The 23,211-nt window shown below is 37.3% G+C and overlaps 1 protein-coding gene across 1 annotated transcript in view; it reads left to right on the top strand.

Moving 5' to 3' along the window:
- Positions 1 to 23,211, top strand: part of LOC104409230 (utrophin-like) — a gene marked incomplete at both ends in the record, with an annotated part of 43,068 nt that overhangs the window by 5,169 nt on the left and 14,688 nt on the right. Inside the window, 11 exons of the mRNA XM_010019040.1 lie at positions 1,564 to 1,743; positions 4,231 to 4,359; positions 4,489 to 4,659; positions 5,228 to 5,377; positions 6,464 to 6,601; positions 7,381 to 7,533; positions 13,761 to 13,952; positions 15,541 to 15,713; positions 18,793 to 18,943; positions 20,211 to 20,386; positions 21,557 to 21,692. Of these exons, the coding sequence (XP_010017342.1) occupies positions 1,564 to 1,743; positions 4,231 to 4,359; positions 4,489 to 4,659; positions 5,228 to 5,377; positions 6,464 to 6,601; positions 7,381 to 7,533; positions 13,761 to 13,952; positions 15,541 to 15,713; positions 18,793 to 18,943; positions 20,211 to 20,386; positions 21,557 to 21,692 (1,749 nt within the window). The remainder of the gene's footprint in view (positions 1 to 1,563; positions 1,744 to 4,230; positions 4,360 to 4,488; positions 4,660 to 5,227; positions 5,378 to 6,463; positions 6,602 to 7,380; positions 7,534 to 13,760; positions 13,953 to 15,540; positions 15,714 to 18,792; positions 18,944 to 20,210; positions 20,387 to 21,556; positions 21,693 to 23,211) is intronic.

The following is a 23,211-nucleotide window of genomic DNA, read 5'->3' as shown; positions in this document are numbered from 1 at the left end:
ATGAAACATTGAGCTTGTAACTTTTCATTGAAACTGCTTTGTCTTTATAATCATGGCTGCAAACCAAAAAGCTCCTGTAATGCCTTATTTTCTTTCATTTGTTTATTTTAACTGTTCATGGAAGCAGGTGAATATGTTATAATTATCCTGAAGCAAAGTATGCATTTTCTCACACTATAGAAACTTGTGTACATAGTATGAGTTAGCGACACATGTCAGTTGATGTAGTTCAGTAATACTATTCTTTACAGTTTTCTATCACTTTTTTAACTTTTGAATAAGTCCGTGTACAATCTTGAAAGCTTACCAAATTGTGAAACCATCTAATTGTAACCTGTTCTCATCTGTTTCACTCAGAATTAGCAATTATTATCATTATACTTCTACTGTGGTGGTATTCCCGAGATTTCTTTCCAAATAAGCTTTCAAATACTTATGGAAATATACTTACTATGCATTTGGATGCAATGGAGATAGTTCATGACCTCTTATGCTGTGCCACCAGGAGCCCTTTATGTTGCATGTGAAGTTTCTTTCCTGCCTTAAGGTTTTCTAGAGGCAATTTTAAGATGTAGTAACTTGAGTATTTGTTTCTGTTTTGAACATAAGAAGTTGCAATAATATAATAAATTATTTACTTCACAGCTAATAAGATGTTCAAGAAGCTCCAGATGCTAGTTGTGATAAACTACATTCTTCCCTACCCTGTACACTGACATCAAAGAGCTTTCTAAATAACCAGATATTATCAGTAATAATATTATTGATCTTTTATGGCAAGAGGTGCTATTTTCCACATGGAAATCACATACTGATATTTAATAGATGACACAGTTGATTTGTATGTCACTACACATTTTTTCAAAGAAAATGTTTGTTTTTTGGTTTTTTTTTTTTTTAAATTAAAACTATTTAGAAGCAGAGATGACTGAAAAAATATTAGAGCTAAAGGTACATGTATTTACGTATCTTCATATAGGTATATAACAATAGGGCTTCTGTAATATGCAGCAAGTGAATTGAACGTCTGCAGTAATGAGTGGTGGTGGTGGTGGTGGTTCACGAGAACATTGGCCTACCACTTTTCTCATTGTTGACAACTGTAAAAGTACTTTAATGGAAAAAGAGAGAAAACTGAAGTGTCTCTTGAAAATTGCGTTCTCTATGGTGCTTGACGGTGCAGCAAAGAACCTTTTAAAATTGGACCTGTGATATGCTGCATTTACTTTACCTACATAATGAAAAGGAACTGAAAAGATACTGTAAAACAACAAAACAAAAAGATCTCAGGCTAAGTTATTCAGGACACTTACATGCCTTGTGTGTGATCACTCAAAAAAAGATATCACTAAATACATAGAGTGAGTATAAACAGCAGATGATTCTGCTTGGTTTGATTACCACCACCCCCCCCCCCCCCCCCCGGGGGCGCTTCCCCCCCCCCCCCCCCCCCCTCCAGTGGAGATCATCTATGATACTGTTTGTTACCTATGGAAGTAAAAATCTGTCTCTGATTTTGTGATTTGGAGTAGTGTGCATTGTTAATGGTTCCTCTTGTTTCAGAATGTGCTGAGGGAGCTGGAGAGGAGGAAAGCTGATCTGAAAAGCATCACAGAAAGCTGCACTGCACTCCAGGCTCTGGTGGAAGGGAGTGAGACTTCTCTGGAGGAGAAGCTGTGCGTCCTTAATGCTGGCTGGAGCAGAGTTCGGACCTGGACCGAGGACTGGTGTGACACCTTGTTGGTACGTCGCATGTGGGAGAGAAATTCAGGGTGGTTCTCCCTCCACACCCTTAGAGCAATTGCAGTTCTTACTTGTCTCAGCTACGATGTGAAGCTTCCATGGTCCCTCATGGACATAAAGGAACATAGAATGGATATCTGGTTACTCTAGGTGGGAGAGATGAATCGAGGCTTTAGACAATGAGGAAGGTGGCAAACTATTTTGCAAGTGTGTTAGATGTGCTGATTGGTGCTCTGTGCTTGGTGGTAGTAGCTATTGCTGAATGTCTAGGAGATGAAAATGCAGAATCTGGATGTGAGGGTGATGAAACTAAATAAACATCCCAGGCAGACAGTTAATTTGACCTGGTGGGAATAACTCCATTAGTTGTAGAGAATAAAACTAGGTTTAACTTTTTTATTTCTCTTTTGCCTTTCTCCTGGCTTCAGTGCTAGAACTCGTTTTCTGGGTTCTTATTCTCCCTACACTTCATGGTGTAATTCTTCTGTTCTATGGAATTACTAAGCATATGCTTAGTAAACACCTTTCACACATCTGTTCTAATTTTTCTTTCCTTTCTCCCTGCCTTTTATGTGTATCACATTACATTTTAAATCTTCTGTCCTTACTTACAGATTTAGCTCCTTGTACCTCTTCCCTGTTTAATGTTTTATCATGTTCTCTTTCACTACACTGATAGTGCTAGCCTTTTGTGTCCACTTGTTATTTAGCTCTTAATACAGTTCTTGCTACCCAAATGCATAGAGGTAACTTTCTAAATTATCCTGAAAGGGGGCCTCTACTGTCACACATAGACTCAGTAGGTTGTGGGCCATACAAGTATTCATGAAACTGTTAGTGGGTTTACTCATTAACTGGTAGTGGCTGATTCTGCCAGATTAAAATGATGGGGGAAAAAGCCACAGTTTATGAAGTGTTGTTTGTTTCATAACAGGTTAATTAGAGCCCAGCTTCTTTTCATGTAAGTTTCTATAGCTCATGGATTTATTAATGTAAGTAGAAAACAAAAGGAACTAGCCCCAAAGGATTGGTTTCCATGAGGCTGCTCTTTATTCAGCCTGAAAGAAACCTCTGTGCCAGCTCCAGCATGAACAGTGTTTTTGTGCTGATAGATTTCCTCAAGACCCAGATGGTGGCTGTTTAGTGGACAATTGGTAACTCACTAGTGGTGCTCAGCAAAGCACTTGGGACTCTCTGTCAGCCTATTGCTCTTTCAGACAGCCCATAACAGCAAGTGTTTAAGAGTATGCCAAGTCAGAGTTGAGGCTAACAGCTCTGGCTGAGTAAATGGAAGACTAAGTGTATTATACAGTCTAAAGCTGCAGGTTTTGCTAAATGGTCATGAAACGGTCTACAACTGGCGCTAGTACCACACTGATGTTTTCAAATAGATAAAGTATTTCTGTGTCATTCAGCTAGTTATGACAATCCACCTTCAGAAGCCCCTGATATGGGCTGAAATTGTGGAAACTTTAGTGCATACCTAGATGATGAGCCCTCTGCGTCCTATCCAGTCTTATTGCAGGTCTGTTTCATAACACAACGATGTCCACATTAGTAGTCAGGTAGTGTACCCTTATTTGTAAATGCACTAAGAATGATCCACAACTAAAAACCTCCTAACTTATGGTCATGCCTAGTGATGAGTATTGTCCTTGTGCTGACTTTTTAGGTTAAATTGTGCTTTCCCTAGGTGAAGATTTAAGTTTCTTCTTTTTGTAGAGAGCAATCTTAGGGCTGCTCTCTCTTTCCTCCTCTCCCCTAGTTTTGTTACTCTAAAAGATCAAAACTTAGCTACCCTTTCTGGAGTAAGAAGATCTGCTTAAGCAAGATGGTACTTCTCTGAATCTGATAGTGTTGTTTTGTCACACAGAATAATGTGTTATTTCTGTCTCTGGCACCTAAAGTTATAATTTCTGACTGCATATGAAAGCAGACCTAATTAACTTGTCTACAGTGTGGTGATTTTTTCTTAAGAGGAAGAAATATTTTAGTGTAATTGGTAACATATCAAAACTAGACTGTTATAACTTGTAGGTTTTGGTGTAACCTCCTTTCAACTAAAAAAAAATCAATGCAACAGCAACTGCACATAACGCATAATGTTGTATCTCCTAGTGATAATTGAAAAGATGATGGGCTTTTTTCTCAGCTGAGATGTGGTCTGGCTGTAATGTTGTAGTACGTTGTCTGTCTTTAGTTGAACAAACCACCTCAGCTATTTCTGTTTCCCTTTTTGTGAGTTAGGAACAATATCATCAAAGGATCTAGAAAGAAAATTGAATTCATGTAAATACTTATTGAAGGTGAAAGGTATAATCTAATTTTTGGTGTTCCTTTCCAAGGTGTATGCATAACACTTTATTCCATTGATCTCCTTTTTACTTATAGTAGTGGTTCTGGCAGGGTTTGTTGTTGGGGGTTTTTGTGGATATGTGGATCTTTTAGAGTTTCTCACATTGATGTATTTTTTAAATCTTTTTCCAGAATCATCAGAGCCAGCTGGAAATATTTGATGAAAATGTTGCCCACATAAGTACCTGGTTGTATCAGGCTGAAGCCTTGCTGGATGAAATTGAGAAAAAGTCAGCAAGCAAAAAGGAGGAAACTGTGAAGGTAGGAAATGCTACTGTCAAGTAACCACTTGTGGGTTGTAAATGACATCAAGTCAGGTTTGTTGCCTCTTTTTTATATATATATATACCTTTCCTAGGCTAACCATTTGCATTTTCTTTCACTTCTTAGCGCTTAACATCTGAATTGGATGATGTTAGTCTTCGGGTGGATAATGTGCGTGATCAGGCTATTATCCTGATGAACGGTAGGGGGGTGTCATGCCGTGAACTGGTTGAACCCAAACTGGCAGAACTGAACCGGAACTTTGAGAAGGTCTCTCAGCACATCAAAAGTGCCAAGGTGAGGATGAGTGAGCCCCAGATCATGCTGGGGGAGGGAGGGGATGTGTCTATGCCAAAATGATGGCAAATAGCTTTAGGGGATAGATCTTTGTGTTAGAACAGCACTTCACTGCTTTTAAATCTCTTCTAAGTGTAGATATTTATATGTGAAAATTGACAGACTGATTTTAGACCAGCTGCTTTTTTTATCTGTGTAACAGGGGATTACTTAAGTTGCAAGGGAAAATGTACTAATAACTGTGTTATAAAGATTCAGGAAAATGTGTATGTTCCGGTACATATTTATGTGAACACCACCATAAACTAATGTGATTAGAGGTTTTTTTGTTTGAGACTCGAATGCTGAGATGGAAGTTTGAAGGTGGAAGCTTAGTAATACCTATCAACACTATGTCCAAAGTATCTCTCAGTGTTAGAATAAAAACTTACAATTTCTTCTTAATGCTGATATCTGCTGGTCCTACAAACTGTTATGCCTGTTCATGGAGAATTGGTTCAAATCATTAAACTGTGTGACAGCTCAGACAAAATTTCCAGCCTGAAGGAAGTTTTATTTTGCTTTGCAGATGCTTGTTGGACAAGAACGACTTCCTGTCACATCAGAGCCCCGCGAAGTCAGAGTAGCTTTTCCAGACCTGGAAAAATTTGAGAGTGACATACAGAATATGTTAAAAGTTGTGGAAAAGCATTTGGAATTGAGTGGGGAAGATGAAAAGGTTTGTGAGCTAACTCCCTTTCTATTTTGTCCACATGTTACATTCCTCTAGACTGAGTGGGAATTCCTCGGAGAAAATGTTTTTGAAACAGGAATAGAAAACTGAAAGGAATTACTAGGTTGTTGGAAACACTGCACAATTTTCCCATAGTTCTTCCATAGCTGCTGCCTCTTGCTTGGTGCACTGAGAATAACTAGTCGTGCTTCAGTGTGCATTTTCATCATGTTTTTTTTATAATTCAGGTAGTGAACTTAGATTTTCATTTATCTTCTCTCTTCTACTCAAAGTTGTTTTTTATAAGGAATCCTTTCTGTAAAAATAATAGGTGCAAACCTTTTTTTTTTTTCTTTTTTTTCCCCTTCCTTATTTCTTCATATCTAACTATCTGAACTTATGTTGAAATGATTACTTAATGCAGCTTAAGACTCTTACTATTTATTTAGATTTTTTTTTTGTTCCCTTTAAATTTAAACTGGTATGTCATATTGAATCACTGTTCATAGGTCAGGTCAGTGGATGCTTGTGAGATGAGGTACAAGTAAGAATGTTGTAATATGGCTTATAGCAAGTCCAAATAAAAACCTGGAACAAAATTGGACTTTTTTTTGACTTTTCCTAGATTCTTAACTAGTCTCTGCTATTCACCAGTATAAAATTGTTTTACTTTTGTTCGCATCTGGTCTCTATGGAAGGACCTATTGTTATAGAACATATGCTTCCCTTTGTGCTGTTTTTATATTATGTTTTCCCTTTCTTGCTTTTCTGCTCTGAGCTTGCTTGTTGTTGTCAAGGAATGTTTAGAAAAATGGAGCTGAAGTCATAGCACCCTCTTGCTGTGGCTGCCCACTGCTGGCTTATTGACTGAGCTTCTTGTGGGGCATCTCTATATGAAGTTTATGGAACAACCAAGTTGGATTTTAGGATTCGGTAGTTGTGGTGGAGAATCTTTGCCTGATTTTTTTGACTCATATTTGGATAATAAAGAATAGTTTGGTACTTTGCTGTTAGTATCTGAGCAGGTAATAAATTCATTTTGGAAACTGTAGCTGAGCTTTCTCTAGATAATACAGAATCGTGTCATTTTAGTTGGATCAAGAAAGAGCTCAGATTGAAGAAGTTTTGCAGAGAGGAGGGCAGTTGTTACAGCAGCCTATGGAGGACCATAAGAGAGAGAAGATCCGCATACAGCTGTTGCTTCTGCAGAAAAAGTACAAGAGTTTGCAGGTATGAGCACGATAGTAACTATAGTTAAAGCTCTATGCATTTGTCACTTTGTCATCCCACTTGCAACCTGGTTATGATTTTTTAGTGTATTAGATTCTCTGGAAAAGAGCTAAATTGGGTGTACAAGCAGTGTGACTCTGAATCTTTGCAATTCCAGAGTATGAATTTTGTCATTCCAAAGTTTTAGGGGAGTGGTTTTGATTTTTAAAGTCCTTTTCGCAGCTTCACAAAGGGCCACGCTAAACTTATTTACACAGATAGGTGCAGACAGTTGGGCATTTGCTTTACTTGCTGTGTAAAGAGTGATTACATAGACATGTGTACACAAATATATTCATTGAGTTCTCAGCTGAGGTTTGTGTGAAGACTTCTCTTACTTCCTATACAGGCTATTATCAGCAATTGTGGACTCTAGAATGTTGTGGTGCTTTCATACACATGCCATACCAAAAATTTTTCTGTGTAGAGCAATGGGCATCTGTATTCTTATACTGCTTTTAGCTCATTTAGTTTTAATCATATTAGAGATGGTCAAGTGAGGTGTATGTAGGTCAAAGGCAGGGTAGGACCCTCAGGCTGCCTTTGATTACATGTCTGTGCAGATAAATAGAGTATAGCTATTTAAAAAATAAGGCTGCTATTGCTATTTTGTGATTTGCTTCTTCAAATGGATTCCTTGAGTATTTTTTTGTTGTTTTTTTTTTTTCCCAAATAAATAAGATTTATTCTGTTCACTCTGTCCTTCTTACACTGTATTTTCCTAATGCACTGAACTGTAGGAGTGCAGACCATTTCAAAGGAGGCAGGTGGTGGAACTCGCTCCGGTGTTCTCCCAGTATAAGAAGGAACATGACAGTCTAATGAAGTGGCTGGATGAGGCTGAGCACCGTCTGCCAGGGCTGCAAGGTGCGGAAGATGAACAAAAACTACAGGTAAATGAAACTTTTTTAAGAGCAAACAGTGAACACTGTGAGCTTTAGAGATTCATACATTAGGGTCTTATGGCTCTTTGATATCTACTTGGAGACAAGAGTTTTCAAACTGTCAGGATTCATTTTTCATTAGGAAATTATCCATGTGTACTAGTTTGGGATTTCTCCATAGTCATCACAGGTCCAGAATGTCCCAGCCATCAGGCCCAAGTTTTAGAATGTGATCTGGACAGTGTGGTTGACTCAGGACAGTTTCTCTTGTTAGTCTTGCTCATGGGGATTATGCTTTGCTCCTTCTGATACCCTGTCTCAAACAGGGTATCAAATGGAATCACCAACCTGATTCAATGTCTGCTTGGTGCAGGTATGATAAAGGCCTTGTTTGAAGCTTAAACTCAGTGCCTCTGCATCCTGTGGTCTCAATTTTTTTAACTTCTCTGGTGCTGCCTTTCACAGCCCTGGGTGCTTAGGGAGTGATAACTACCCTCGTGATTGATATTACTGTACACAATGAAGATTAATAAAAATGACAAAGGTTGAAGTATTTCTAATAATGTATGCGTATAGTTCTTGACAGTTTTACAACTGATTTAATAGGATGTCAGGGTCTGATAAATTTTAGTGCCTAGACAGCTGTATGTCTTTATGTCTTTATTGTTGAGACTACAGATACTTTCAGTGTTTTTTGTGGGGTTTCTTGTTGGTGTTTTTGTTTTTGGCTTGGGTTTTTTTTTGTGGTATGGTGGTTGTATGTGGGTTTTTGTGGTGATGTTTGTAATTTTGTTGTTTGGAAAGTTTATTATTGTTGGGGTTTTTTTTGTTTGTTTGTTTTAATTTTTTTTTCCTCCTTTTCATCATTCAAACCACTTTGGCTGCTCAATAATTACATTAATATTTTAGGCAATAACAGTGAGGAACCTTGTGAAGCAGTAAGTAATTTCTTGGACAAGCTTGGGGGCTAGGCAATCTGTCAAGTACTTGTCAGCTGCTGGGTATGAAGCTTCATAATTAAAACTAATCAATCACTTTTTGACTGCTCTGTAACTTTTTAACCCAGCACCAATTAACTTGGAAGCAGGGGTAAAGTGCTCTAATTCCCTATGAGACTCACACCACAAAATCATAATGTGGTGCTCTTCGTTCGGAGCTGTAGTGCTGTCTGGCTTCTGGCCTGTGACATCTGTGAAGGAATGGCAGACGGTCTGCTCTTCTGCTCTCCTTGGTCATGCAGTATTAGCTATGAAAGTAAACCTTTTAAATCTGTTTCTCTTTAGAGAGGCTTTTTCAAATATAAACCTCCCATGCAGAGCTGGGCAGCAAAGATGGCCCCAACATCTGTTTAACTGTCTGACATCTGACTGCTTTGTTGGGTCCCCAGCAGTCACTCCTGGTGTGTTGTGGTACTTGCATGTAAGCTCCTTGGGACATGACTGATGTGAGGGAATTTGCTTGAATGAAATGGAGATCCATACACATTTGAAGTAAACCAACATTATTCACTTTTTCTGTTTGACCATCAGCTGCTTTGAGTGAATCAACTACTGTATTAAGAAGGGTGCCCCTGGATGGTTTCTTTGCTGATGGGAGAAGTCCAGTTGTGCCACACACTGATCTTCCTTGTTGCTGTCAGTCTCACTGCAGTTTGGCTGGTCTTATCTAGGGAAGATCCTTTGCCTCCTATAAAGGCCTTTCTTTAAGGATATACTGCAGCTAATCCCTGGCACCGCTGGATACATTCCTGGATTACTGCATTTTTGGTATCTGGATGCTGAATGCAGAATATCATGTAAATATGGATTACCATAGCAATTACAGTAAACTATTGATGGAGAAATGTTACCTTTGCTCAGCATTAGTTAAGCTGTGTAAAAAATATCCTTATAGTTCCAGATGTAGTTTCTAAGTCTGGCTGAGTCAGCTTGAATTTCAGAAAGGGACCACAGCAATTTTCATTACTGCTGTGAAACTTGGAAACTGCTGCTTTTGCTTCGTGTGTTTGTACATCCAGCTTTCTGCTATTTGAGTGGTGAGCTGGCCTGCCTCAAGTGGCCTTATTTTACATTTATGGCTTGGTCTTTCACCTGCTTTACTAATTGATCTTGAAGACCAAAAATGGAAACAAAAATACCATTTCTAAAAGGAGAAATAGTGTTCCCACACACCATCATTTTAGATGACCACAGTTGCTCCAGAATTTTTTTGGAGCCATCAGATTTGAATTATCCTCAGCACCAGGGGGAACCTTAATGCTAAAATTCTGCAACAGAAACTTCCCCTCCCCAGTTTTTATCATCTATGTGCACCCCCTCAGCTTGATGTAATAAAGGTGCAGTGAGCAGAGGAAGAGAAGCCAGTGTTTAAAATGAACAAACAGGAAAGAGGAGGAGAAAAAAGATTTCAGATGCCGAGATGGGGAGTAGACTTCAGTTATGGCTTTAAATAATATGTTATTTATGTTTTTGTAAATGAGTGTGGAGGAGAGGACTTACATATGGTGCTTGAAGGTCATATATATCTATATATTTATTTGCTGGAAGTAGCTGGATTGTAAATATTCCCCATCCTGTATGCTTCTAGGGATTATGGAGTTAAGTGTCTCTGAAATATTTGTAACCCTTCTGCATAGCAGGTACTTCTTGAATAACCTTTGTTTTGCCACAGATCCTAAGCTAGAAAAGCCTGCAATGGAAGCTTGCATCTCCTTGAGTTTCTTCTTCTCTAACCTTGCTTTAGTATTGATTTAAGTTGCTCTATTCTGATTTGGCTCAGAATGAGGGAATGGAAAAATTAAACGTTAAATTGCAGAGGTAATTAGTTGACTAAAGTTCCTGAGAGATTTTTCCAGGTTTTAGAAAATTGTTTTGAAGTGATAATAACTTTGCAGATGGTGAGTTTGCTGTTGCGGGCACAGGGCAGTTTTTCCTATAAACTGAAACACAGATACCATCTTGAAGGCTTTTAAAATATTATTCCTGTAATAAAGAAAACATGTTTGCTTGCCTACTGAGGAAGGTTCTGAATTACTTAAATATGAACTATAGGTTACATTGCCCACAAATATGTTGCTTACTGAGTTCATTATTTAACCCAGAAGAAGTAAAATGGACATGAGATGTTTAGCTTTGGAAAACCTTTTTCTAGAAAGCTGGCTATACTATATTTTGAATGTGAGAGAGAAGTGGCAAGGAATGGTTGAAAAGTGAGAATTTCTAATCAAAAGGGTATTTATTTGCAAAGGTAACTAATGTGTGGTAATCTCAGATTAGACTGGGTAAGCACTTTTGGTTAAAATGTTTATGTAGTTAAATGTGCAAGGTAAATTATTTAATTTTATGTCAAATTCTTGGGCAATGTTTTCCAAAATCCATTTGGAAGTAAGTCAGAGCATCTCCTTGAGTTGAATCTTTGGTAGGTTTTGTGTAAAAGGAGAAGAATATCTGAAACTGAACTCCGAATTGCAGGTTGAACTGGATGCTAAGTATAGGAGGAAGCAAATTTCTATTTGATCACTAAATTACAATTATTTTTAGCAGCTCTCATCAAGAGGCCTTGTTTATAGAATGTACACTCGTAACTGAGTATTCATCCTTTTTCCCCCAGTCCTTCGCTTTTTCTTGTATTTAAAGAGAGATCAAATTTAATCAACATTCTCTATCACCACTGAAATTAAAGTAGAAAAGGGCTATTGAGTCATCCAGTGAGATCTCCTCCTAAATAACCTTTGATTATCTTTTTATTTGTGGGTGCTTAAGAGTTTGATTGCCTGGTTTGGGATTGTTTTTTTCTTGACTGACAAAACCCCCAACAATTGAAACCCTAAAAACCAGCTGCTGTGACATTGAGGTGTTTGATTTGTGTGAGATGGTTATGCCAAACTTCTGCTTTACCATTTTTTTAGTAATTATGCTTCATTGTAGAAGCTGCCAGTCTGCAATGCAAGGTAGAGAACAGCTGAACAATTAAAACTCGGTTGTAGTAAAGCACTAATGTTTGTAACACATATGGTTCACCTTTAAGAAGGAGAGTTGTAAAAAGAGGAAACATCATCTCAGTGGTGGAAGGTAGCTGGAAGAGATTAGTGATGGGGTGTGCTCTGCAAGAACATCACCAGGAATTCACTGATTTGCAGAAGAGCAGCAACCTGGCCCCAGGATGTTGCTACTGGGGAACCAGAAAGTTTCGCTATATGTCAGCATTGACAAGTGGAGAAGAAGTTTGCTGCATGCCAACAGATGCTGTTCTAAATCTTGTGCAAGTTTTTTCTAATAGGAGATAAAGCAGTGTGTGTGAAGTAGAAAGATAATAAAATCCAGTGACCTATTTGTTTGGGTGAAATCTAGATTCTGGGGCTGCTGTGCTGCAGCAGGCATCCGCGTGTTTGTTCAAACCCTGGCTTGTTCCACATTGCTGGGGAAAAGATACTTTGAGTTGTACAACCTTTGTCTGATTCCTTTTGGAGCTGGTGCCCCTCCTTCCACAGGAAATCTTACCCCTGTCTAAGCCCTGGGTTTTGCTCCAAATTTCAGTGATGGAAGCTGACAAAATATATACAGATCTTCAAGAAAATGTGTTTGAGAAGCACCAGGGACCAAGATGCTGGATTTGTAGCTCAAGCATATGAAGTAGTTCATGGTTTTTACTGTTGTGTGTGCTTACTGTACTGTTACTGAATCAAAAGCAATGCTGAGCATTTTTATGATGCTAGTCTGTAATACTTGTTTTCAGTAGATTAAACTTACACTTATGTGACTGTGCATGACATTGCTTTGATGCACAATAATGACTGAAAGCATACCATATTTGGTGATAAAGGTCTTCTGGAAGTACAACTGTGTCCCCAGTTTCAGTACAGGGCTGGCTATGTACTTTAAAAAAACAAAGCATAAAACCCCCAAACCAAACAAAAAGGACATAAAATCCTTAGGACCATTCAGTGCATGAGAAAAAATCCCGAATGTTGAATACGTGAACATACCTTCACTGCTGCGGTCTTTTTCCTTTTGCACTACATGTGCTGCATATGTTAGATTCCAGTTAATTTGAGTGACATATTTGAAATGATCAGAAACATGTGGAGGAGGAGCATACAGACAGGTGTTTGCAAACAACTTAGTTAGTGGGGCTTGATATTTTACTGGTTGTCAGCTGTGCTAGTGATTTGCATGTGTGCACCCAGCCCAGACTAATTGCAAAGTAAAATTCACTGGCTGAAATAGCTGTGAACATAAATTTATTCTTCACACTCTTAAGTGTTTTCAGCCGCTAGTAACTCATACAGTTGAGTGCCTGTGTCTCTGTCTTGCTTGACTCAAATTCCCTGAGTACAGGATGGTGGCTTAGAAGTTGCATGAATTCTTCAGTAGTTGGAGGTGGGTTTATTTTTCCATTGTTGATTTTAAAGAACTGGGCTGTTTTCAGAGGTGGTAACAGAATCCTGTTGGACAAGAAAACTTTACAGCTAAAAGCTGTTCTCAGTCTTTGGGCTATCTGCTTCACCTGCCTCTGCTACCTTTGCCAGGCATGGCAGAGTATAGCCTCTTGTAGCTGGCTTCCTAATGCTTCAGGTCCAGGCCATCATTTATAATCCAAGAAAAAGCTCAATTAAATTACTGTTCTTGCTTTCTTACCTGCTAACACGGTACTTGGCTAGGTAGCTTGGTCTTACAGCCAGAGCAGGTAACAACTGCCAAGTTCTTGAGGAGTTAGTATCTCTTATTGCTGCAAAAAACATACTGTGATACTGGTGGAGCACTAATTTATCTAAAAAATGATTGGGAAATGAGGTGCTTACTGAAAAGAATGTGGAGAGGGGAAAAAAGTGTGCTTCAGTAAATTGGTAAATTCTGGGAGTCCTTGATGATGAAGGAAGTAGACAGTGGATTGTAATTACAAATAGATACAAGCTTGATTAAGAAGTGTAATTTCTGGAAACAGCAAGGATCAAGGTGAGAGAAACAGCAGTGCCCTTCCCACTCCCCAGAGTTTTAATAGAGAATAATACAGGATCATTGTGAAGCATGATATCTACCGTTTTCTAACTGTTTAAAATAAACATAGAAACAACTCTCTGCAGGACTTGCAGCTTTCTGAATTTATGTAATTTGCTAGAAATGCCTGTTTTGTCTTTAAATGTAAAAGTACGTACTCTGAATATAGTCTACTGATTTAGGATTTTTTCACAAAACTGCTTGTTCTTTGAAATGTAAAATGAACTTTTTTGGTTTTAGGCAGTTCCTGTCCAGCAGAGGTTAAAAGGCCCCTTTGCCACAGGGGTTAGGACCTTGACTTTTTCGGCTGAATACTTGGTTGAAATCAACAAAGTCTTGCTGGCCATGGCTGATGTTGAACTACTGCTGAATGCACCAGAGCTAAATACTGGCATCTATGAGGATTTTTCAACTCAGGAAGATGCACTGAAGGTACTCCATGCCTTACGCATTAGGTTCAGAGAGGAGAAGGGAGTAGCAGAAAAAAAAAGACCACCTTAGTGACTGTGTAGCTGTATTTGGTTTTTTTGCCCCATATATACTAGATCAATATAAACTGGAAATTAAATAACAAATAGTTTTGTGGCTAATTTTTCCTTTTATGCAGAACCTGGATACAAAGTGGAATGGTGTAGGAGCTGGGGGAGGGGTTAGGGGAGGAGAGTTTAACTTCTTTTGTTGGAGAAAATATGGTTTTCATCATGCAGTCTACATAATATGTAGAGAAAAAGCCAATCTCCTTATGTTCCTGCTTGGTCTCCTTAATATAGTTGCTGTTCTCTGTGTCATATGAAAACAATTGCTCACATAGGAAGAGTGAGAAAAGGAGATTCTTGACTTTTGTATGAAGCCATATACGAGGCCACAAGATAACGGTACCAGTTCTGATTAGCAAAGCATAAATATGTTCAGTTTTAAGCTCCCACTTCTCATTGTCACCCAGTGGATTTACCTGTGTGATTAATGATAAGGAAGTAGTTAAGGGTTTGCCCTTCTTTAAAAGGGAAAGAAGGAATTGTGTTTGAAAGTACTGCATCCTGCTATTACATGTGACCTAAGTATGTAGAAGTCTGTGTCCTGGTTAATTCTGATCACACAAAGAAGCATGATACTGAGATTCCCACAGAAAACATCCATTGGAATTGGGAATTGCATGTGGTATGGTGCAGTTCACATGTACCAGCGTGCCTTAGGAAACATAGTGGAGTCCAGATTTGATGCAGTCAGGCTTTGCCTCTCGGCAAAAGCTAGATAAGCAGTTTCTGCAGCTGGTGTACAGGTACTTTAAAAGCTTTTAAGAATTTCAGTCCACTTTTCCAACCTACTTTTCTTTAAGCTGAGTATATGCTTTTCTTTTTCATTCTTTCATTTCTTTTTTTTCATTTGGTGCAGGTCTCTAGTTTGATTTTGAAGTTTTTATATATTCTAAGGCTGTTTTCAGAAGAAGCAAATGGCAGAGCATAGTGTTTTTGGAAGTGTTACCGTTTTAAATTTAAAATGATAAGTAAATTGCACTGTTTACATGGACTCTTTGTCCTCCAGATACCAAGGCAGTCTTGCAATAACATCTGGTTGAAAGGTATTTTCACACCATAGTTCAATGATGTTTGAGATAGATTGTTTTAAGTTTGTCATTTAAATTTAAAACTTTTATGTAGCTTATGCTTTTGCAGTTCTGTGCATATGGGAGATTACGTGAAGTGTAATAAAGTTATGTTTTGCGTCTCATATTTTTATATGAGTAAGGAATATGTACAATGTCTTCATGACCCAGGGACAGATCTGTTTAATAATGAAGATACTGCTGTTTTGAGAAATATGGTGTGCCCCTTTGCCTCAGGAACAGACTGGATATGTAAAATACTTCATCCTTGTCAAAAAAACCCTGAGAACGACACATTCTTAGAGTTGTGATATATTCAGTTGAGTTGCTAAAACTGATTTAATCTGTTACTTTGTTAATTTTTTGTCTCCTGCTGGTGTTGAGTCTCCTCATGGTTTGTCATGACTGTGCTTGCAGAACATAAAAGACACTTTGGATAAACTTGGGGATCAAATTGCAGTCATACATGAGAAGCAGCCTGATGTTATATTAGAAGCATCTGGACCTGAGGCGATACAAATAGGAGATGCGCTAACCCAGCTGAATGCGGAATGGGACAGAATAAATAGAATGTACAACGATCGTAAGTGGTAAGTCAAAGATGCTTGGTTTCTGTGACCACGTGGTAAATATTCTAGTACTTGAATATAAGCATTTTACAGATGTATTCTAGTGATAAAGATAGAATTTGAGAGTAACCTGCTTTAATATGTTAGCATGACACGATAATTGCCAGAATTAGTGAATGTTGAAACAGTTAACACACAAATTGTAGTTTGGGTGCTTTTATGCTTTATAAAATAGAATATTTTGTTGATAAGACATAAAATTTTTGTTTTGCAAAGGTATTGCAAAGCAAAGTTCTAGAAGAAAAATATTAAGACATCTTTTAACAAAGAATTAAATGATGCTTTTGAAGGAGGGAAAGAATTTGAAAGGATGGGGATCTTTAAAGTGCAGCAGGTATGATAGTTGCCAGTAATCTTTGTTGTAAGTAATTGAAGACAAGAGATGGCCAGATTAGAACACTGTGGTTGAAAGAACAAGAGAATATTGAAGTCGGTGCTTAAGAGCAGTTTATTTCCTATTTCCATTCTACAAATATCAAACAGCTGTATTTTCACTTAAGCCAAAAAGGGGCAGGGGGAGAAGTTAAACTAAGCTTTGATTCCTCCCCAGCCTTTACACAAGATGCTCTAAACTGAAAATGCCTTCTTATCTAAATCAACTTTAAATGCTTAAAAACAAACTCAATACCACTTAGTCAAACTTGGAAAAACATGACAGAAAGGTATTTTAAGTTGGAATTGGTAGAAGTATAAAAGTATGTGTTCAGAAAGTTACCACTAATCTGAACGTACTCGCGCTCTGAACAGCGATAGACACTGAGATTGCTGCTATGCGAAAAAGCTTTTAATGTCTGAGAAAGATTTTATGAAACTTAAATGCAAAGGCTCATACTGTAGTTAATTTGCTTTTATAGTATTTGCTGTTTAATAATGATACAGGTAATAGTTAATAAGTAAGTTCTGTAGAGCATGGAGTAATGTCTAGCCATGTTCACTTGCTTTGTAGCACCAGAAATCTGATGTCAAACATCAGTAGCGTACTTTGAAGAGACTGTTTTTTGTAAGAGTGTGTTTTACACAAGCTGATGTTTTTACCTCAGAGCACTAGTGTGTGTGTAGGAATATAAAAATCAGTTGGTAGTATTGTGTAAGCAGAGACTTCTAGAAATTTTGTGCCACTGAATCAGTGACACATCAAGGTTTACATTCAGCAGGCACTGTTGTTTCACTGTCTATTTTTTTTCTTTAATTTGAAAACAAACAGTGGTGCCAGGTAGGTAGCACTTCCTGTGCTCTTGCTGGCTGCCTGTGGTCACGTTCTGGTTTGGACACCACTGCTGCAGAATCTGGTGCTCATCTGTATTTATATGCCTGCAGCTATTTTGTTGTCGTCATAGGTATGATGCATGCTAAGGTTTAGGTATGCCTTTTTTCCATCCTGTAACTTAATTGAAAAGCTTTAACTAATATTCTCCTTTTGTAAGTATGAGTTTAATTTAATTTATAACTTAAATTTGGTTTCATTAAGTAGCCAGGGTTAACCAGAAACTTCCCATTGGAAAAGAGAAGTGTATCAAAGAGTAAGTTCAATGTTTATGATTAGCTGGCAAAATGCAAGAGATTACCTCTTCAGCTGGTTCACTGAATACAAATTAATCTTCAACTCCATAAAGCTAGTAAAGCTGTGAATCTTAATGAGAATAATACTGGCTGTGATTTTCATACAAAAGGGACTTCTGGACTATCAGTTTCAGCTAAATGGTATGTAGCTTCCTGAATATATTAAGTGCTGCAATTTTAATTTTAATAGAAGGCTATACTTTGACTAATGAAGACACCATTAGTATCAGTATTAAAATGCTGTATTTTGACATTAGTATTTTTGTACTGTTTCTGTTACTAAGAAGAATTTTTAACCAGGTTATTCTTGCTCTTTCTGGTGTTGGCATAAGCATAAACAAGAAGGCTAAAAGACTATCTTCTCAGTCTTTGGCTTTTTTTTTTTCCTGTTTCTGGAGTGGGTGGAGATTCTGACAGGGTTAGGAAAAACAGCAGCTGAAGTCTGTGGCATAAAATGGATTTAGTTTTCAGAGGTAGTAATGATTTTGTGATTGAGCACCAGCTAAGTAGTTAAACCTTTAATAAAAGCTCTGATGTAGCCAAGCACAAGTTGAATTAAACTCTATTTATCTAAACTTCGAATTGTTCAACTAAATGGAGTTCAGTTTACCTTGATCGTATGTGTAAAGTGAAATGCCTGTGTGTGTGTATGTATGGGCTTAATGCTCTGTTAAGCTGTTTGTAACAGTGCTGCTCCTGTCATGGACTTTGCCCCAGAGCTGCATGTTGAATAAGAAAACAATGTCAGAAAGGCAAAAAGTAGCTTGTTTTCTATTTGTTGATTGCTAACTCTGTGTTAGCATTATAAAGTAAATAGGGCTGGTTTTGTTAGTTTGTTAACATACTAGAACTCTCATTGTAGTTAAAAGCAGCCTTCTGACTGTGATAATTCAGCCTGTTCCATGCTAGAAATTGTTGCCCTTCATGTTAAGCTACACATTAATTTGAGGCTGTAAAGATGCTAATAATAATGAAATGCCTGGTAAATTACTGTGTGATTAAATTGTAGAAAACTTACTTCTGCAGGCCCACTGGTAATACAGTCAGTTCTATATAATCAAAATCACCTTCACTTATTAAATTTCAGGCACCAGTACCCCATGCTTTCTGAATAATAATGATAAAAAAACCCCATAGCAATCAATCATATTTCACATTCCACACCATCTGATATCTGAACCATTTCATAGTAAAGCAAAAAAAAAAAAAAAAGGATTTTACAGAGGAATTTGGTTCAGCTAATCAATGTTTATATTTTAAGTGATAGAAACAAAAGTTTACTTAGGGCTGCTGTTTTTCCCTTCAGCTGGAAGTTAAAGATGGTCTGTGCTATGGGCTGCTATTATGTCAGGAAGCCTGTGGTACTGGGACTTGGTTAACCAGCCTTTCTGCTTCAACGCAGGTTTCTACACACTGCTAGGAATTGTAGCCTTTTCACCAAAATGGTTTGGGTAATTTTTGAATACTTTGTTTCAAACAGTCGCTTTGATAGAGCAACAGAAGCTTGGAGGCAGTTCCACTGTGATCTCAATGACCTCTCCCACTGGATAACAGAAGCTGAAGTGTTACTAGCGGATGCCCGAGGTCTGGATGGCAGCCTGGAGCTGCAGAGAGCTGGGCTGCATCAGCAGGTATGTGTGATTTTGTTCAGAAAACGAGCAAGCTGGAGAAAGTCTAGATTTTTGTCTAAAATTCTACAAACATACTGATTTGAAATGAGGCTGTGCAGTTGCACTTTAAAAAGTGGTACGTCTTAAAAGTTCTTTTTCAGTTGCTGTTTAAGATCATTCTTGGGGAAGAGCTCAACTCCTGCTTATAGTGTGGGATTTTATATATATATTCTTAGTATACATCACTTTAAGATAATCTGATATTTCAAATGTTGGCATAATTTTAGATGTTTCATAAGTTTTGTTGCAGCTTTAAAAATATATCAAACAGTTAAGAAATAAGTATATTATTTTGCTTACTTTCTACTCATAATTTAAAAATTGGAACCCAACAATGGTCAATTATAACTTAACAAATTATTTTCTTGAACTGACTTTGCAAGATCCTGACTTGCATAAGCAATCCAGAAAGAGAAGATTACTAAAAGTAGAATTTTCTGTTTAGCTAGACTACTTTACTTCCTTCTAAATAATAATAATAAGAAAACATTACTCTAAGGATCAGATTTTTTTTTTTCTTTTGGGAAATTATTGGCTATCCAAGAGTTAGGTACGTACCACAAAAGAAATGTAAGTTCTGTCTAACGTAGGGTTTGTATATTATTCTTGCTGCTGCTTGGAGGTTTGTGGTTTTTTAGGTCATTTCCTTTATTGCTGATCTACTTGCAAAGAAGTTTTTACTAACAATATAAGTTTTTTGTAGTGGTTATGGATATTTGAAGGTTTTATTCTGACATCTTCTGACTTGCTTTTAGTTTCATGGATTTTCTGTGATGTCTGAGACCATGGCCAGCATAGCCATAATTATCCTAGCTAAAATACTGTTAAGGTCCAGATAGTCAGGGGCATAGGTTATGAGAAGAACTGGTTAAAACAAGTCATACCATCCATTAGCACTAGTAGAAAGTGCTGTGCTTTAAGGAGAAACAAATGGAACATGAGTGTGGATTCTAGCAGTGATGGCTTAAATGAATTCTTGTAATCCTAAATAGTATCCAGTAGCCTATTCCATCATTATCTTTCTGTGGCATGTTAGAAAACTGAACTAGATTCAACAACAGAATCTTAATAACTTAAATTAACAGCATCCAATTTTAAGTAAGATGTCTTTAAGTGCCTGTTTTAGTAAAATAATATGCACCCAGGATTCATCCTGCGTATTATGAGCCACAGATCAGTCACTTTAGGTCAGTAATAAAATTCTGCGTGGCTTTTATGTTTCTGACAGGAACTGGAAGAGGGAGTCAGCAGCCATCAGACCAGTGTTTCAGCACTGAACAGAACTGGGGAAGGGATCATACAGAAACTGTCTGCTACAGACGGGAGCTTCCTACAGGAGAAGCTGGCTGGACTGAATAGACGCTGGAAAGCAATCACCGCAGAGGTCATGGATAGACAACAGAGGTAATAAGTTAATCAGAAATTTGGATGTCTGACCGGAGCCAATAAAGAGAATCTCATTTAGAAAACTGTGGGAGAGACAGTGCATTCTGTTGTGCACTGTCATTAGTCTGAATTTTCCTGATATTGAGAGGTGTGTGTTTCGAACTGCCTTCTAGGCCTGATTTCTCATAAATGCACCTGCAGCTGACTACTTAGTGAGTTGTGTTTAATACAACCCACCAAATGACAAGCACAAAAACTTATTTTCCTACAATTTTTCTTTGTTTTTAAAATAATTTCATTGCTAAGCCAGACTTTTAAAGGAAAAAATATTCAGCTACTTTCTCTGGCTCATGCTGAACTGTAAGTATATTATCTTGATTTCTGTTTTTGCATTGTCAAAGGTACACAAATTGAAACACTTGTGCTGTTCTTGAATTTCCACAATACTAAAAAATAAGACCTATATGTCTGTGTTTACAATGATGTAATCCATCTGATTAGGTATTTTCTGAAGAAAATGAAAATATATTTTGATGTAGCCTTAAATTTACTTCAAAAGATCAAAGAGCAAGGTTATCTGAGATAAACTTTCAATATATCCAATTTTTAGCATATCTGGGAATATAAGGTCCTCCTCTCTGTTCTTACCACTAAAAAAATATAATAACGATAAATCTCTGGAACTAATAGGGGGTTTTTTTGAGGCTGTTTGTATAATTATGCATTTTTAACATCTCCTGATCCATTTAGAAATGCAATAAGATTTTTCTTAATTACTTAGTTTGAGAAGTTCCATTAAAGATTTGTGTGGTTTATGAAATTTTTTCCTTTGAGTGTTTAGGTATGTTTCTAATACTTTCACTAACAGTGGCCCTATAGTGGCTTACAGTGATTAGGCCTGAAGTTACTGTCATTACTTTTATGTTTTTTGCAGACTCTTAAAAGCCTATGTTGTGATTTTTTTTTTTTTTTTTTGGACCTTAACTTTATCTATTTTTAAGGTTGTAGTATTAATTTGCAAGTGTCTTGCATTTTAATGATGACTATAGAATCCTTTGACTACCAAAATGAATCCTTTAAAAGTCTCCAACCACTGAAAAACACAACTGCTGCATCAGAAGTAATGTGGGACTGATGTGCTGTATTCACTGCAGAAACGCATGTGGGTTTTTTGCTCTCCTTTTTAAGGCTAAAAGGAGAGAATCAACAACTGATAGAGTACAGAAAGAAGCTTGATGAGCTGCGTTGCTGGTTGGAAAATGTAGAAAATGCTCTCGACACAAGATTTACATTTGACCATGAAGAAAACTTGCAAGAATTACAGGCAAGATTGATTAGTGTGTGTATGTGTATACACATGTATGTTTTGTGCAAAGCATCAGAAGGAGGCTTTTGGGGGGGGGGGGGAATTTTCACATCATAAATTACCAAAAATTATAAACATTATGGTTGTAGAAGACAGTTTTGTGAGATAACTTAGACAGGCAAGAGGCATCTCAAAATGAAGTTGGGTTGAGTTGATAAGTATGTTATCTAGCCAGAAGATAGTGGCTGTTTATCAGAAAGTGAGAAATATATGTACTACTAATAAAATTTAGTTAGTGGAATTTCACTGAAGATAATGTCTGCAGGTCAACTTTATAATTGTCAAAATTTAACAAAAAGGTGATAAGCTTAAAATGCTAAGTAAGCACCATTGTCCCGTTTACTGGGCAGCTTTAATACTTTGTTACATGTGTAAGAATTTGTTTAACCGGCTTTTTAAACATAAGGGGTTTGGTCATTTCAGGGGAGTTGGGTGCATATACATGTGTGTATTTTCCCTTTTAATTTTGTATCTGGCTTTGACAACAAAATATCTTTGGTTTGCAGAATGTGTGAAAGACAATGTTTCTGGAATCCTAAAAAAATTGAAGGAATAGTTGATCGAACAAGCCCGCTTGCTCTTTTTTTAAAATTGAATAATAAAATAAAAACAAACAAAAAACAACAAGCAAAAAAACCCAAACCAACAAAACAGGTGGAAAGGCTTGAACTTCCAACAAATCTGTATAAATGATATAAAGTTATTGAAGTTGTGTGTACCTAAACAAATTGACTTGGGTCAGTTGAGCATTTGTTGCCTGAGATGATAAAAGTTTAATTTTTCTTGTCATCTGCCTTAATATAGATGTCTGAAGTGAAAGGTAAAACTGAAGTAAGTGGGGGGAAAAGCAGAATTTGCCACAGAAACACTGGCAGGGAATTAGGCACCCTTTTGGCCCTACAAAAGCAGGAACGTCTGTGCAATTTTTGGTTATGTACGTTAAGGAAAGGTAAATTTGAAATAGAATAGTTACTGAATGAGATTGCTGGGATGTTCAGGAGCGTGAAGAATTCATCTGCAAAGAAATTCAGCTTACTGTGTTGTGGAGCAGAATTTGCCACAGAAACACTGGCAGGGAATTAGGCACCCTTTTGGCCCTACAAAAGCAGGAACGTCTGTGCAATTTTTGGTTATGTACGTTAAGGAAAGGTAAATTTGAAATAGAATAGTTACTGAATGAGATTGCTGGGATGTTCAGGAGCGTGAAGAATTCATCTGCAAAGAAATTCAGCTTACTGTGTTGTGGTTTTTTTTTCTAGTCAAAGAACAAGGAGAAGGGGTATGGTGATGTGAATAAGAAAGTGTTTTTTGAAGACGAGATATTATTGAAGGCTGATGTTAGAGAAGTGAGAATACAGATGTTAACTGATCAGTTAGGAATAAATAGTCTTGGAATGAGAAGGAGATTTCCAAGTAGTTTCTGGAGCAGTCTACAATTAAAAAGGATATAACATGTTGGTTGGACGGTGCTTTGAGC

Source organism: Nestor notabilis, unplaced genomic scaffold, assembly GCF_000696875.1.
Source record: "Nestor notabilis isolate BGI_N333 unplaced genomic scaffold, ASM69687v1 scaffold12317, whole genome shotgun sequence".
In the NCBI taxonomy this organism is placed as follows: domain Eukaryota; kingdom Metazoa; phylum Chordata; class Aves; order Psittaciformes; family Psittacidae; genus Nestor; species Nestor notabilis.
Note: the sequence above shows the minus strand (reverse complement) of the source record. Positions and strands in the feature narration are given on the sequence as shown.